This window comes from Boleophthalmus pectinirostris, unplaced genomic scaffold (assembly GCF_026225935.1).
Source record: "Boleophthalmus pectinirostris isolate CB_2022bp ecotype Guang Dong unplaced genomic scaffold, ASM2622593v1 HiC_scaffold_11, whole genome shotgun sequence".
Classification (NCBI taxonomy): Eukaryota; Metazoa; Chordata; class Actinopteri; order Gobiiformes; family Gobiidae; genus Boleophthalmus; species Boleophthalmus pectinirostris.
The window spans coordinates 24,076,965-24,091,964 of NW_026570994.1; the positions used below are offsets into that span (position 1 = coordinate 24,076,965).

The 15,000-nt window shown below is 45.9% G+C and overlaps 2 protein-coding genes across 5 annotated transcripts in view; one reads left to right on the plus strand and one right to left on the minus strand.

Annotated features, from left to right (window-relative positions):
• Window positions 1–2,606: 2,606 nt before the first annotated feature.
• On the minus strand, window positions 2,607–8,380 carry pomca (proopiomelanocortin a). The gene is made up of 4 exons (XM_055163867.1): window positions 8,361–8,380; window positions 6,968–7,076; window positions 4,503–4,724; window positions 2,607–2,963 (listed from the first exon to the last, which is right to left on the minus strand). Exons 1-4 carry the CDS (start codon window positions 8,378–8,380, stop codon window positions 2,607–2,609), a joined length of 708 nt encoding a protein of 235 aa, XP_055019842.1.
• Window positions 8,381–14,152: 5,772 nt separating this feature from the next.
• Window positions 14,153–15,000, plus strand: part of clcn4 (chloride channel, voltage-sensitive 4) — a 15,360-nt gene continuing 14,512 nt past the window's right edge. For all 4 annotated transcript variants that reach the window (XM_055165385.1, XM_055165388.1, XM_055165381.1 and 1 more), the window contains exon 1: window positions 14,153–14,343. In XM_055165385.1, coding sequence (XP_055021360.1) covers window positions 14,325–14,343 — 19 coding nt within the window. In that variant the 5' untranslated portion in view covers window positions 14,153–14,324. The remainder of the gene's footprint in view (window positions 14,344–15,000) is intronic.

A 15,000-nucleotide genomic window follows, 5' to 3' on the forward strand; every position in this document is an offset into this window, starting at 1 on the left:
GGACTGGAACCGGGACTGAACCGGGTCTGGACCGGGACTGGACCGGGACTGGACGGGGACTGGACGGGACTGGACGGGACTGAACCGGGTCTGGACCGGGACTGGACCGGGACTGAAACCGGGACTGAACCGGGACTGAACCGGGTCTGGACCGGGACTGGACCGGGACGGACCCGGGACTGGACGGGACGGGACTGAACCGGGACTGGACCGGGACTGAACCGGGTCTGGACCGGGACTGGACCGGGACTGAACCGGGACTGACCGGGACTGAACCGGGACCGACCGGGTCTGGACGGGACTGGACCGGGACTGGACCGGGACTGGACCGGGACTGGACCGGGACTGGACCGGGTCTGGACCGGGACTGAACCGGGACTGGACCGGGACTGGACCGGGACTGGACCAGGACTGGACCAGGTCTGGACCAGGACTGGACCAGGACTGGACCAGGTCTGGACCAGGACTGGACCAGGACTGAACCAGGTCTGGACCAGGACTGGACCAGGACTGAACCAGGTCTGGACCAGGACTGAACCGGGACTAAATCAGGACTAAATCAGGACTAAATCAGGACTAAATCAGGACTAAATCAGGACTCAGGTTTCTTGTTTCCTAATGAAAAGTTGATTTGTTGAATAATTATTTTTTTTTTCCTCATTGTCTTTTTTTTTTTTTTTTTGTCACTGTAAAACTTTTTAAACCACAGTTTAATTTAATTATTGTTAAATTAAAACATTTGATTCATGTAAAAATGTTCTAGTTTTATTATTTTATTTTATTTAAACCCGTCGACCGAACAGAAAACCAGACGTTTGATTCTTTTGCAAATCCTTCACTTTTATTATTTTACATTTATTTACACAAAGTAATAAATATGAAAAGACGTCGCTTTTCTGCCGTCGCGTCGTTCAAGTGTTTCCACGGTTAAAGGCTAAAAAATCCCTCCTCCTCCTCCTCCTCTTCTTCTCCTCCTCTTCTTCTTCTCTCCTTCTTTTTCCCTGGACGCCATCTTGGAAAGGTCTCATTCTAAACCGTCTTCTTGGCGGCCATTTTGGGAAGGTGGAAACATGATTAAAACTGTGGACTTTTTTAGAACGTTCGTCTGTCTTTATTTTGCTCAGGGATAAAACTGTGACCAAAAAACTAAAACAAATCATCACTGGACTAAAATGATAAAAATCAGTTTGTTTTTCCAAATTTATAACTTATTTTAACTTTATTTAGAAGCCAATAAATCCAAAGTAAATGTTTCTGGATTAAGAATCGCGTTGGTTGGTTGGTTGGTTGGTTGGTGGTTCAATCTCACTGTCAGTACATTTCTGTTGTGTCCTTGAGCTAAACATGTTAATGCTCCGTGTCGTGGGCAGGTTTGTAAAGGTTTATCACAGTGAATGAACGTGTGACTGAAGCTGATTAAACACTGAATGTGCAGAGTCCAGACGTCCCTCTTTATTACTAATTTGTCCCAATTTATACAAGAAATGTCCCATGTGTCTCTATTTTGGACCAATCTGACTCTGCCAACAGTAAAGAGAAACATAAACCTTCATTTGTTTAGGTAAAACACAGAAAATCTGCTTAAAAACGACAAAAACACAAAGAAAATGTGACTGTACTGACTCATGTTGGTCGTGAACGGGCAGAGAACAGAACAGTTTTCTATAATTACTAGAGCTGTCAATCCATTAAATATTTAATCACGATTAATCTCATGAATGTCGTAGTTAACTCGGGATTAAACGCAAATTCATCTCACATTTTTGTCCTGTGAATCATCATCTTAATTTGAAATAGAAAAGTGGATCGTTTTTGTGCAAATGTTTTTTTAATTGAATTTTTATTTGTGATGAGAAAATAAATCCAGCAGCAGGAATATGTAATAAACAGTGAGACAGACGTGAGTCCTGCTGCGATACACGAGGAACAACACTTCTGTCTCTGTCTAAAACTCGTGTCTCTGTCTCAGTCGTTATCGCCGTGTGTTTTGGATCAGACTTTATTTGGTGTTTTCCTCGTGTGAGTAACGTTGTGTCACACTCGAGACTTCTCCATTTTGTACAAATTGTTTTCCTTCTTGTTTACAGATGCATCCTTTATTTTTTCTAACATTACAGCAAAAGACACAGCTCAGGAAAAAACTACTTCACGATGAAAAAAATCAACGCTGTTAAAATAGTTTTGTGTTAACTCTTTTAATAATAATAATGATATTTTTGACAGCACTAGTAATTACACACTCTTCCCTGCTCTTTTCACAATTTTATTATCACCAACTGCCCCAAACTGAGAGTGTTTCAGTTTTGGATTTTGAAAATTTGGTCACTCAATAAATGTGTCTACTTGACCTTACCAAAATGGCTGCCGTTTTGTCTCATTCCGCCATATTGGGCAGGTCTAGGAGTGATTTCAGTTTGACTACAGAGACGGAGTTAATGTCTCAGATGAACCTCTACAAAATGACCTCTCTCCCTCTTCACCTCCTCTCCCTCTCTCCTCCTCCTCCTCCTCTCCCTCTTCACCTCCTCCTCCTCCTCCTCCTCCTCTCCCTCTCTCCTCCTCCTCCTCCTCCTCCTCCTCCTCCTGGTCCTCCTCCTCCTCCTGGTCTACACGTGCTGCGTCTGTGCCGGGTTCTTGTTGATGACGTTCTTGAAGAGCGTGAGGAGCGGTTTCTGGCTCCGTTCGTCCCAGTTCTTCATGAATCCTCCGTAGCGTTTGGACTCGGGGGGGCCGCTCCAGCGAAAGTGTTTCATTTTGTAAGCCCCGCCCCCGCCGCTGTTCTTCTTCTGCTGCAGAGCACTGAGGACCGCCCCCACGCCGCCGGACTCCGCCCCCGCCGCGTCGTTCTCCAGCACCAGCACCTCCTGGTTTAGCCCCGCCTCCTCGTCCTGATTGGACAAGGCGCGTTTCATTTCGCCGGGAAAAACCTCGACCGAGTCGTCCTCCACGCCGTTCGTGTAGACCTGAAACATGAGAGGGTTAGACCGGGACTAGACCAGGACTAGACCAGGACTAAACCAGGACTAAACCAGGACTGAACCAGGGACTAGGACCAGGACTAAACCAGGACTAAAACCAGGACTAAACCAGGAACTGAACCAGGACTGAACCAGGACTGAACCAGGACTAAACCAGGACTAAACCAGGACTAACCAGGACTAAACCAGGACTGAACCAGGACTGAACCAGGACTGAACCGGGACTAGACCAGGACTAAACCAGGACTAAACCAGGACTGAACCAGGACTGAACAAGGACTAAACCAGGACTAAACCAGGACTAAAACCAGGACTAAACCAGGACTAAACCAGGACTAAACCAGGACTAAACCAGGACTAAACCAGGTCTAAACCAGGACTAAACCAGGACTGAACCAGGACTGAACCAGGACTGAACCAGGACTAAACCAGGACTGAACCAGGACTAAACCAGGACTAAACCAGGACTAAACCAGGACTAAACCAGGACTAAACCAGGACTAAACCAGGACTAAACCAGGACTAAACCAGGTCTAAACCAGGACTAAACCAGGACTAAAACCAGGACTGAACCAGGACTGGGACTAACCAGGACTAAACCAGGACTAAACCAGGACTAAACCAGGACTAAACCAGGACTGAAACCAGGACTGAAACCAGGACTGAAACCAGGACTGAACCAGGACTAAACCAGGACTGAACCAGGACTAAACCAGGACTAAACCAGGACTGAACCAGGACTGAACCAGGACTAAACCAGGACTGAACCAGGACTAAACCAGGACTAAACCAGGACTGAACCAGGACTGAACCAGGACTAAACCAGGACTAAACCAGGACTGAACCAGGACTAAACCAGGACTAAACCAGGACTGAGCCAGGACTGAGCCAGGACTGAGCCAGGACTAAACCAGGACTAAACCAGGACTAAACCAGGACTGAACCAGGACTAAACCAGGACTAAACCAGGACTAAACCAGGACTAAACCAGGACTAAACCAGGACTAAACCAGGACTAAACCAGGACTATGACCGAGTCGTCCTCAACGCCGTTTGTGCAGACCTTTAAAAACAAGACCAGGTTCGACTGGGACTATAACTGGACTAAACCAGGACTTTAAACCTGGACTATACAAGGACTCAAACTAGACCAGAACAGGTTATAAACCAGGGATCCAACTAGGACTAAGCTAGAACTAAACCAGAATTGAAACCGGACTGAAAGGTGTCTTTAAAATTTAGAACAAAGTATGAATAAACCAGGACTAAAACTAGACTAAACGGGGTCTTAAAACAGGACCATAAAAGAGCTTAAACCAGGGTTCAAACTGGGTCTAAAGTTGGACTAATTCAGGACTAAACCAGGACTCAACCAGACCCAAGTCAGGTTTAAACCAGAACTAAAACTGGTATAAAAAGACTTAAAACAGTTTCAACAAAAACTAAACCAGGACTAAACCAGGACTAAACCAGGACTAAACCAGGTCTAAACCAGGACTAAACCAGGTCTAAACCAGGACTCACTTTGACGGGGCGGCGTTTGCGTCCCACGGGTTTTCCCCAGCGGAAATGTTCCATGGAGTACGAGCGTTTGGTCTGAGGGGCGGAGTCATCTACAGAGAGGGCGGAGTCGTCTGGAGAGAGGGCGGAGTCGGAAAGCGGAGGGGGCGGGGCCTGTAGGTGGGAGGGGCCTGGGATGACGGGCATCTCGGCCGACAAATCAGAGCGGCAAACCTGGATGCACTCCTGTGGGCGGAGTCACGTACAGATCAGAACCACCTGACCTCCCCGTGTGTGTCAGATGCCCTGTCCATGTGACAGGTGCTGTCAGGTGTTGTCAGGTGCTGTCAGGTGCTGTCAGGTGCTGTCAGGTGTTGTCAGGTGCTGTCAGGTGTTGTCAGGTGCTGTCAGGTGTGTCAGGTGCTGTCAGGTGCTGTCAGGTGGTGTCAGGTGGTGTCAGGTGCTGTCAGGTGCTGTCAGGTGCTGTCAGGTGTTGTCAGGTGCTGTCAGGTGTTGTCAGGTGTGTCAGGTGCTGTCAGGTGCTGTCAGGTGCTGTCAGGTGTGTCAGGTGCTGTCAGGTGCTGTCAGGTGTGTCAGGTGTTGTCAGGTGTTGTCAGGTGTGTCAGGTGCTGTCAGGTGTTGTCAGGTGCTGTCAGGTGGTGTGTCAGGTGCTGTCAGGTGTGTCAGGTGCTGTCAGGTGGTGTCAGGTGTCAGGTGCTGTCAGGTGTTGTCAGGTGTGTCAGGTGTTGTCAGGTGCTGTCAGGTGCTGTCAGGTGTTGTCAGGTGTGTCAGGTGGTGTCAGGTGGTGTCAGGTGTTGTCAGGTGCTGTCAGGTGTTGTCAGGTGTTGTCAGGTGTGTCAGGTGCTGTCAGGTGTGTCAGGTGTTGTCAGGTGCTGTCAGGTGTGTCAGGTGGTATCAGGTGGTGTCAGGTGCTGTCAGGTGCTGTCAGGTGTGTGTCAGGTGTGTCAGGTGTGCTGTCAGGTGCTGTCAGGTGCTGTCAGGTGTTGTCAGGTGCTGTCAGGTGTGTCAGGTGCTGTCAGGTGCTGTCAGGTGTCAGGTGTGTCAGGTGTGTCAGGTGTCAGGTGCTGTCAGGTGCTGTCAGGTGTTGTCAGGTGCTGTCAGGTGTGTCAGGTGGTGTCAGGTGTGTCAGGTGTGCTGTCAGGTGTGTCAGGTGTTGTGTCAGGTGCTGTCAGGTGGTGTCAGGTGTTGTCAGGTTGCTGTCAGGTGCTGTCAGGTGTGTCAGGTAGTGTCAGGTGCTGTCAGGTGTGTCAGGTGTGTGTCAGGTGTTGTCAGGTGCTGTCAGGTGGTGTCAGGTGCTGTCAGGTGTGTCAGGTGTGTCAGGTGTCAGGTGTTGTGTCAGGTGCTGTCAGGTGCTGTGGTGTCAGGTGTGTCAGGTGTTGTCAGGTGTCAGGTGTGTCAGGTGCTGTCAGGTGTGTCAGGTGTGTCAGGTGTTGTCAGGTGTGTCAGGTGGTGTCAGGTGTTGTCAGGTGCTGTCAGGTGTGTTCAGGTGCTGTCAGGTGTGTCAGGTGTGTCAGGTGTGTCAGGTGTGTCAGGTGTGTCAGGTGTGTCAGGTGTGTCAGGTGTTGTCAGGTGTGTCAGGTGTCAGGTGCTGTCAGGTGGTGTCAGGTGTGTCAGGTGCTGTCAGGTGCTGTCAGGTGTTGTCAGGTGCTGTCAGGTGCTGTCAGGTGGTGTCAGGTGCTGTGTCAGGTGTTGTCAGGTGCTGTCAGGTGTGTCAGGTGCTGTCAGGTGGTGTCAGGTGTGTCAGGTGCTGTCAGGTGCTGTCAGGTGTGTCAGGTGTGTCAGGTGTGTCAGGTGCAGGTGTCAGGTGTGTCAGGTGTGTCAGGTGTGTCAGGTGTGTCAGGTGTGTCAGGTGTGTCAGGTGTGTCAGGTGTGTCAGGTGGTCAGGTGCAGGTGTCAGGTGCTGTCAGGTGTTGTCAGGTGCTGTCAGGTGCTGTCAGGTGCTGTCAGGTGTGTCAGGTGGTGTCAGGTGTGTCAGTCAGGTGCTGTCAGGTGCTGTCAGGTGTTGTCAGGTGCAGGTGTCAGGTGTGTCAGGTGGTGTCAGGTGTCAGGTGTCAGGTGTGTCAGGTGTGTCAGGTGTTGTCAGGTGCTGTCAGGTGTGTCAGGTGGTGTTGTCAGGTGCTGTCAGGTGTGTCAGGTGTGTCAGGTAGTGTCAGGTGCTGTCAGGTGGTGTCAGGTGGTGTCAGGTGTTGTCAGGTGCTGTCAGGTGTGTCAGGTGTTGTCAGGTGTTGTCAGGTGTTGTCAGGTGTGTCAGGTGTGTCAGGTGGTGTCAGGTGCTGTCAGGTGGTGTCAGGTGTGTCAGGTGTTCAGTCAGGTGTGTCAGGTGTGTCAGGTGTGTCAGGTGTGTCAGGTGGTCAGGTGTCAGGTGTCAGGTGTGTCAGGTGTGTCAGGTGCTGTCAGGTGTCAGGTGCTGTCAGGTGCTGTCAGGTGTTGTCAGGTGGTGTCAGGTGTCAGGTGCGCTCCTGTCTCACCTGCAGGTTGGTGTCCAGGTCTCGGCAGCTGGGATGGTCCCAGCACTGACTGACGGCTCCTGAGATCCCGCCCACCACCACAGCGACCAATAACCACGCAGGACACATGCTCCAGCTGACCAATCACAGCACAGCACACACACACACACACACACACACACACACACACACACAGACACACACACACACACACACACACACACACACACACACACACACACACACACACACACACACACACACACACACACACACACACACACAGAGAGAGAACGAGTCAGGACCAGAACTGAACCAGGACTGAACTTTCACATTTAAACCAAACTGTTGCAGGTTTGTGTGTCTCAGTTCTGCAGAATAAAAATGATATTTGTTCATAAAATCAGTAAATGTCGTTGTGTTGCTGCTCAGACTGAAGAGTTTATGTTCTGACTCATGAAAATGTTATTTTAAAAAAACAAAACATAAAAAATAAAATAATAAAATAAAATAATGCAGCTTTAGTCCAGTTAAACGAGTCGATCCTGGTCGGGTTTAAAGTGACATAAAGAGAATTCATTTTCAATCAAACCATTTAAAGCCACAGTGTGTCACTTTTGAGCCCCAAACTAAACTTTTATGTTTTTTAGTTTTTAGAGTCTTCATGGTGAGTGAGCTCGCCTCTCCACAAACCTGACTCCTGCTTGTTTCCATGGAAATGTTCCTTCATGTGTAGAAAAACACCCGAGGAGAATGTTCCACACTGTGGTTTTAACTGTTTTCTGTTTCCATGGAAACAGGTTAAAGTCACATCAGAACTATCGGCCTAAATGAGTCGGATATTCACACGGAGCTGAAAGTTCCGCAGTGTGGAATTACACTGATCTGTTTCCATGGAGACGAGCAGGCGCCACGAGCTCGTGAAGCTCAAGAAAAACTTGACCAGAAATAAATTTACACGTGAAAAACAAAACACAAACTCAGACAAACTCAGATCTGAAAAACACGACTCACAGAAAAGAATCATTACGGAACATTTCTGTACAAACACTTTAAAACTCGCCCCTGATCCACAGAAAGACAGAAAAGTGACACAGTGACACTTTAAAAAAGAACGTTAGAATTCACCCAAAACTGGAAACCAATAAATAGTCCAGGAAATGGTGTTAAATAAACAGAGTTAAATAATAATAATCAAATCAAATCAAATAATAATAATAATAATAATAATAATAATAATAATAATAATAATAATAATAATAATAATAAAATAATAATAATAATAATAATATTATTGTAGGAGGCGTCTCACCTGCTCCAGCTCCTCTGAGTCGCTGCTGCAGATTTTAATCAAGAATTTCACTTTGGTCGATTTGACGTTTGACTCAGACTTTTATACAAAACCCACAAGGACACACGACCCCCCTGTGACATCACCAGGTGGGAGGGGACGAGGAGAGAGGAGAGAGGAGGCGAGGAGAGAGGAGACGAGGAGAGAGGAGACGAGGGTTTAGGAGTGAACTCTGTGGAAACTGAAAGTCAATATTTTCCAAAGACAAAATAAAAACACAAAAACAGGTTCAAAAAATTCAAGATAATCTGGATTTAAAATGAAAAATATAAAAATGATTCCAGGCCCCCGACCCCTGACCCCCGGCCCCTACAGGACCAGACCCACAGAGGATCTGAACCAGGACTAAACCAGGACTAAACCAGGACTGAACCAGGACTGAACCAGAACTCAACCAGAACTAAACCAGGACTAAACCAGGACTAAACCAGGACTAAACCAGGACTAAACCAGGACTAAACCAGGTCTAAACCAGAACTAAACCAGGACTAAACCAGGACTGAACCAGAACTAAACCAGGACTAAACCAGGTCTAAACCAGGACTAAACCAGAACTAAACCAGGACTAAACCAGGACTGAACCAGAACTAAACCAGGACTAAACCAGGACTAAACCAGGACTAAACCAGAACTAAACCAGGACTAAACCAGAACTAAACCAGGACTAAACCAGGACTAAACCAGGACTAAACCAGGACTAAACTAGAACTAAACCAGGACTAAACCAGGACTAAACCAGAACTAAACCAGGACTAAACCAGGACTAAACCAGGACTAAACTAGAACTAAACCAGGACTAAACCAGGACTAAACTAGAACTAAACCAGGACTAAACCAGGACTAAACCAGAACTAAACCAGGACTAAACCAGAACTAAACCAGGACTAAACCAGGAAAACTAAACCAGGACTAAACCAGGACTAAACCAGAACTAAACCAGGACTAAACCAGGACTAAACCAGGACTAAACCAGACCTAAACCAGGACTAAACCAGGACTAAACTAGAACTAAACCAGGACTAAACCAGGACTAAACCAGAACTGAACCAGAACTAAACCAGGACTAAACCAGGACTAAACCAGAACTAAACCAGGACTAAAACCAGGACTAAACTAGAACTAAACCAGGACTAAACCAGGACTGAACCAGAACTGAACCAGAAACTAAACTAGAACTAAACTAGAACTAAACCAGGACTAAACCAGGACTAAACCAGGACTAAACTAGAACTAAACCAGGACTAAACCAGAACTGAACCAGAACTAAACCAGGATTCAACCAGGACTGAACCAGGACTAAACCAGAGCTAAACCAGGACTAAACCAGGACTAAACCAGGACTGAACCAGAACTAAACCAGAACTAAACCAGGACTAAACCAGGACTAAACCAGGACTAAACTAGAACTAAACCAGGACTAAACCAGGACTAAACCAGGACTAAACTAGAACTAAACCAGGACTAAACCAGGACTAAACCAGGACTAAACCAGGACTAAACTAGAACTAAACCAGGACTAAACCAGAACTAAACCAGAACTAAACCAGGACTAAACCAGGACTAAACCAGGACTAAACCAGGACTAAACCAGGTCTAAACCAGAACTAAACCAGAACTCAACCAGGACTAAACCAGAACTAAACCAGGACTAAACCAGGACTCAACCAGGACTGAACCAGAACTAAACCAGGACTAAACCAGGACTCAACCAGGACTGAACCAGGACTAAACCAGGACTCAACCAGGACTCAAACCAGAACTAAACCAGGACTAAACCAGGACTAAACCAGAACTAAACCAGGACTGAACCAGACTAAACCAGAACTAAACCAGGACTAAACCAGAACTGAACCAGAACTAAACCAGGACTAAACCAGGACTAAACCAGGACTCAACCAGGACTCAACCAGGACTAAACCAGGTCTAAACCAGAACTAAACCAGAACTCAACCAGGACTAAACCAGAACTAAACCAGGACTAAACCAGGACTCAACCAGGACTGAACCAGAACTAAACCAGGACTAAACCAGGACTCAACCAGGACTAAACCAGGACTAAAACCAGAGCTAAACCAGGACTAAACCAGGACTCAACCAGGACTGAACCAGAACTAAACCAGGACTAAACCAGGACTAAACCAGGACTGAACCAGGACTCAACCAGAACTAAACCAGGACTAAACCAGGACTAAACCAGGACTAAACCAGGACTGAACCAGGACTAAACCAGAACTAAACCAGGACTAAACAGGACTAAACCAGGACTGAACCAGGTCTGAACCAGGACTAAACCAGAACTAAACCAGGACTAAACCAGGACTGAACTTGGACTAAACCCAGACTCCAGGGACAGTGACAGTGGCTCAGGAGGTAAATCAGCCGCCCTATAACCACAGGATTCATGGTCCTGAACCAGGTCTGAACCAGGTCTGAACCAGGTCTGAACCAGGTCTGAACCAGGTCTGAACCAGGTCTGAACCAGGTCTGAACCAGGTCTGAACCAGGTCTGAGTCAAATCTAAACACTGAACTAAACCCTGGACAAAACAGAACTCAACCAGGACTAAACCAGGTCTAACTCTTGGATTTAACCAGGACTAAACCAGGACCAAAACAGGACTAGACCATGAATAGAACAGGACTGAACCAAGTCTAAACATGTTGTGACTGAGTCCTGGTCCGGTCTGGGTCTGAGTCCTGGTCCGGTCTGGGTCTGAGTCCTGGTCCGGTCTGGGTCTGTGTGTAAATGTCAGTCTGGATTTGAGGAGGATTTTCACGTTGGTGTTTTGGCGTCACGGCGCCTGTCACCTGTCTGTCACCTGTCTCTCACCTGTCTCTCACCTGTCACCCAACACCCGTCCCTCTGTTGCCTTAAAGTCCCAACAAAGACCCAGACCGAGACCGAGGCCCGGACCGAGACCGGGATTAGAGCCGGATTTTGTGGTTTAAGGTTTTGAAAAGACTCGGAGGAAATGAAGAGCGACTGAGACGAGTTCACACCCACGAGACGAGAACAAACACCACGACGACAAACGCCACGACAACCAACACGACCTCTGCTCCACCTCGTGATGTCATCAGGTGGCGATACAGGAAGTGCTCCACTGTGTTTTTAAACTCCACACACCTTCACTAGAATCACCTGGACCATTTTTTCAGTTCTGGAGTCGACTTTTTTTTTTTGCTACTGAACTGAAGGAAAAAGGAGCTGAGAACCTGGAAACTACCACCTGATGACATCACAAGGAGGAGCAGAGCGTTTGGAGGTTTGCAGATGTAACAGACTCAGAATAAACAAACTTAACTCCAGCTCTGAGTTTGACCAGGAACAACACAACCTGATTCAGTCTCAGAGTTTGTGTGATGTAAAAGTTTAAACGTGATCGTCGAGTAAAACAGTTTCACAAAGTCTGGGTCGCGTCCCTCACGTGGGTCAGAACAGATGTTTTTTGGGTCGTTTTGTCTCGTTCTTCATGTGGCTTCATGTGTCATAAACACTTCTGACACATGTTGAAATGTTAAAACATGTTTGTATCATTTCTAATCTTTGTGTCATTATTTTATTGACTGTTTTGTTGCTGAAAAGAAAAGTTTTATATTTAAAGTCCAAACAGTCGACGTGTGGATCTTTTTATTTCTGCTTCAGTGTTTTTCATGGTTTAAAACTTGAGTAAAACTTATTGTCAACAATAAAATCTCCTCATTCATGTTCAATAATGAAAAAATCCACTTTTATTTTGTGATTTCTGGATCATGTCGATGGATTTGGTCCTGAAGGTTTGTGATTTTTAGTCCCCAGAAAAATCAGTTTGGGAAACACACAGATGTAAAATGAACTGATCTGAAACAAACTCTGCTCAAGGACACGGAATCAAACCAACAACCTCGTCTCAAAACGTATGTTTAAGACTTTTATTTTAGAATCTTGGCCTAGTGATAATGGACCCTGGTTTAGTCCTGGTCCTGGTTTAGTTTTGGTCCAGTCTGAGTCCTGGTTTGGCCCTGGTTTGGTCCCGGTTTGGTCCTGGTTTGGCCCTGGTTTGGCCCTGGTTTGGTCCTGGTTTGGTCCTGGTTTGGTCCTGGTTTGGTTCCAGATCCATAAACCCTGTGGTCTTTAGTGAGATCTGGTCTCTCGGTCTCTTGGTTTTTTTGTTTTTTTTCGTTCGTCTCGAGTCTCGGCGGATGTTGATGTTTTTAATGGAACAAACAAACGTCCATTAGCGCGTCCTTGAGTCGCCATTACGCGCGCACGACCCCGCGCACGACCCCGCACACGACCCCGCGCGCCTTTAACCAGACCAATCACGCACGAGCACGAGCACGAGCACGGAGCACTTCAGCGGCCTTGGACCCGCGTCCCTCGAACCGGAAACACCAGAGCGCGCGCTTTTACGCACGTCACTGCAGCGTGTTCGTGTCGTGGGGACGAGACCGAAGCTCAAGAAATATTCAACCACAGCTTTAATGAGGCACGCGCACGTCTCAGGTCAAAGGTCATTCTTAGAGGCTGGAGCTGATCCAGGGTCAGTGTCACGTTTGATTCGTGTTTTTCATTTTTGACATTTTCGATCCAGAAGGTGAAATAAAAACGTGTCGTAGGAAGAAAGTTTAAGGGTGGAGCTTTTGTGGCTGAGGGTCCTGAAAAGTTCCACAGTATGGCATTACACTTATCTCTATGGAGACGGCAGGTGACGCCACAGGGCCATGTCAGATCTGTGGAGAGGCGAGCACACACACGGTAACAATGTTTTTAGGTCTGTAAAAACCCACGTTCAGTAAATGCAACATGGACGCGTTTAAAGCCACACCGGGACATTTCAGACCAAACAATAACATCTCCATGGAGACCAGCAGACAGCAAACCTCCACAAGAAAACTGACAGAGTGCAGCTTTAAATAACCTAAATCTACTTGACACGTTCTGTCCAAACCCTCGTCACGTCGTCGTTTCAGACTCTCGTTCGTCTCTGAGCTTCAGGATCAAGGCCCTGAAACGGTTTTTCACTTGAAAGGACCGACAAAAGTGTAAAACAGTGACCAAAGTAAAGGGTAAAGTCTCTTATTAAAGGTCCCGTATCACACAAACTCAAACCCTCACGCTCTGTTCCACCTGGTGATGTCATGAAGTGGTAGTTTCCAAGTTCTCAGCTCCTTTTCCTTTCAGTTCAGTCGAGATCAGTGACTCCAGAAATTAACGAAATGATCCGGATGATTCCAGTGAAGGTGTGTGAAGTTTAAAAACACAGTGGAGCACTTCCTGTATCACCACACGATGACGTCACAGGGTGGTACAGAGTGTTTTCAGTTAGAGGGAAGAACTCAGCTGAAATGTAACGTGTGATCATTTAAATAAAAGTGAAATGGTGAAGTCTCTCTGTCTCCAGGGTGATTTTCCTGGAATGTTCCATAATATGACATTATGACATGTTTTAATCCCACAGTGACCCACACAGCACAAAGCTTCTGTTCTCCATGTCATTTACTGTTTTTATTTGAATTTTCATTTCAATTTTACATTTTTAAAATTAGTTTGACAGAAAAATTAAACACTGACACCAAATAGTTGACTGACGTCCATGTACATAGGGCTTTTTACTTTTATTTATTGTGCTTATTGTATTTATTTTTTATGTTTTTATTTATAAAGTAGCCGCCGTAGGAGCAGCCATGTTTGTAGTCCTGCAGTATTTATTTATTTATTTTATTTTATTGTAATTATTATAATTTTGGTTCTAGTCAGTTATTTATTATATTTATACATTTCTAGACAGTTATCAGTCCAGTTATTTTAATGGATTCCAGTGTCCCCGTCACAGCAGCCGTAGGAGCAGCCATGTTTGTAGTCCTGTAGTCCGGTGTGTGTAGTCCTGAGGAGCAGCTCTGTGTCTCCTCTGACGCTGCGGCTCTTTTCTGCACAAACAAAACCGTTTTCTGCTCAAACCGCGGATAAAATGAACGAAGTCTCAGCGGAAGCGCGAATCTAAAAACCCCAAAGACCCAGGAAAAAAAAAACATCTTTAAACCCGAAATGGAGACGCCGGGAGAAGGTAATAGACTGATGCTAGTTAGCTTCTGCGGCTAACACCAACCTGCCCCGCTGCTCCGGCACAAACACATTTATTATCTTTATATTTTGCATTTAAAGGCTTTAATAAGAACATTTGGAGGTTTATAGGAGTGAAAATGTTGTGTCATTGCAGATTTAAAGGGCGTGTTTAGTTTAGACTGAGTACAAAGACGCGTTTACGTGACAACTCTGCGTGGGAAATCTAAATACGGGCATCTTCTTTATTAAATTATGCTTTTTTTTTACATTATATTTTGATTTTACTGCGGTTAAATAATAAGACATGACATAAATATTAACCTGACAGGAAAAGATTAAACTAAAGCAAAAGAAAATACATGACTATAATTTGATACAATTGATTTATTGTGTTATATTTTGGTAAACAGAGACGACTTTTGAGAAAAATCTAAATAAAACGAAGCTAGAAATGTGATTAAGTCAGATTTTTAGACTGTTTACATTTCATTTTACTCTTTTAGCTCAAAAATATAATATTTAGATAAAAAATACATAAAATAATCAGAGTTTGAGTTTGTATGTAACAATGTAAAATATATTCTGAATTTATTTTGTGTTTAGTATCATGTTTAGAGTTTTTAGTTTGAATATTTGTGTGATTCTGTGTGGTTTTGCG

Bases quoted from the DNA above. Each gene is read 5' to 3' on its own strand.
- pomca (XM_055163867.1), bottom strand. From the start codon at position 8,380: ATGTCACAGGGGGGTCGTGT. The intron at 4,725-6,967 runs GTGAGACAGGAG...CTCCGCCCACAG, and splicing joins ACCTGGACACCAACCTGCAG to GAGTGCATCCAGGTTTGCCG. The intron at 2,964-4,502 runs GTGAGTCCTGGT...CTCATGTTTCAG, and splicing joins GCAAACGCCGCCCCGTCAAA to GTCTACACGAACGGCGTGGA.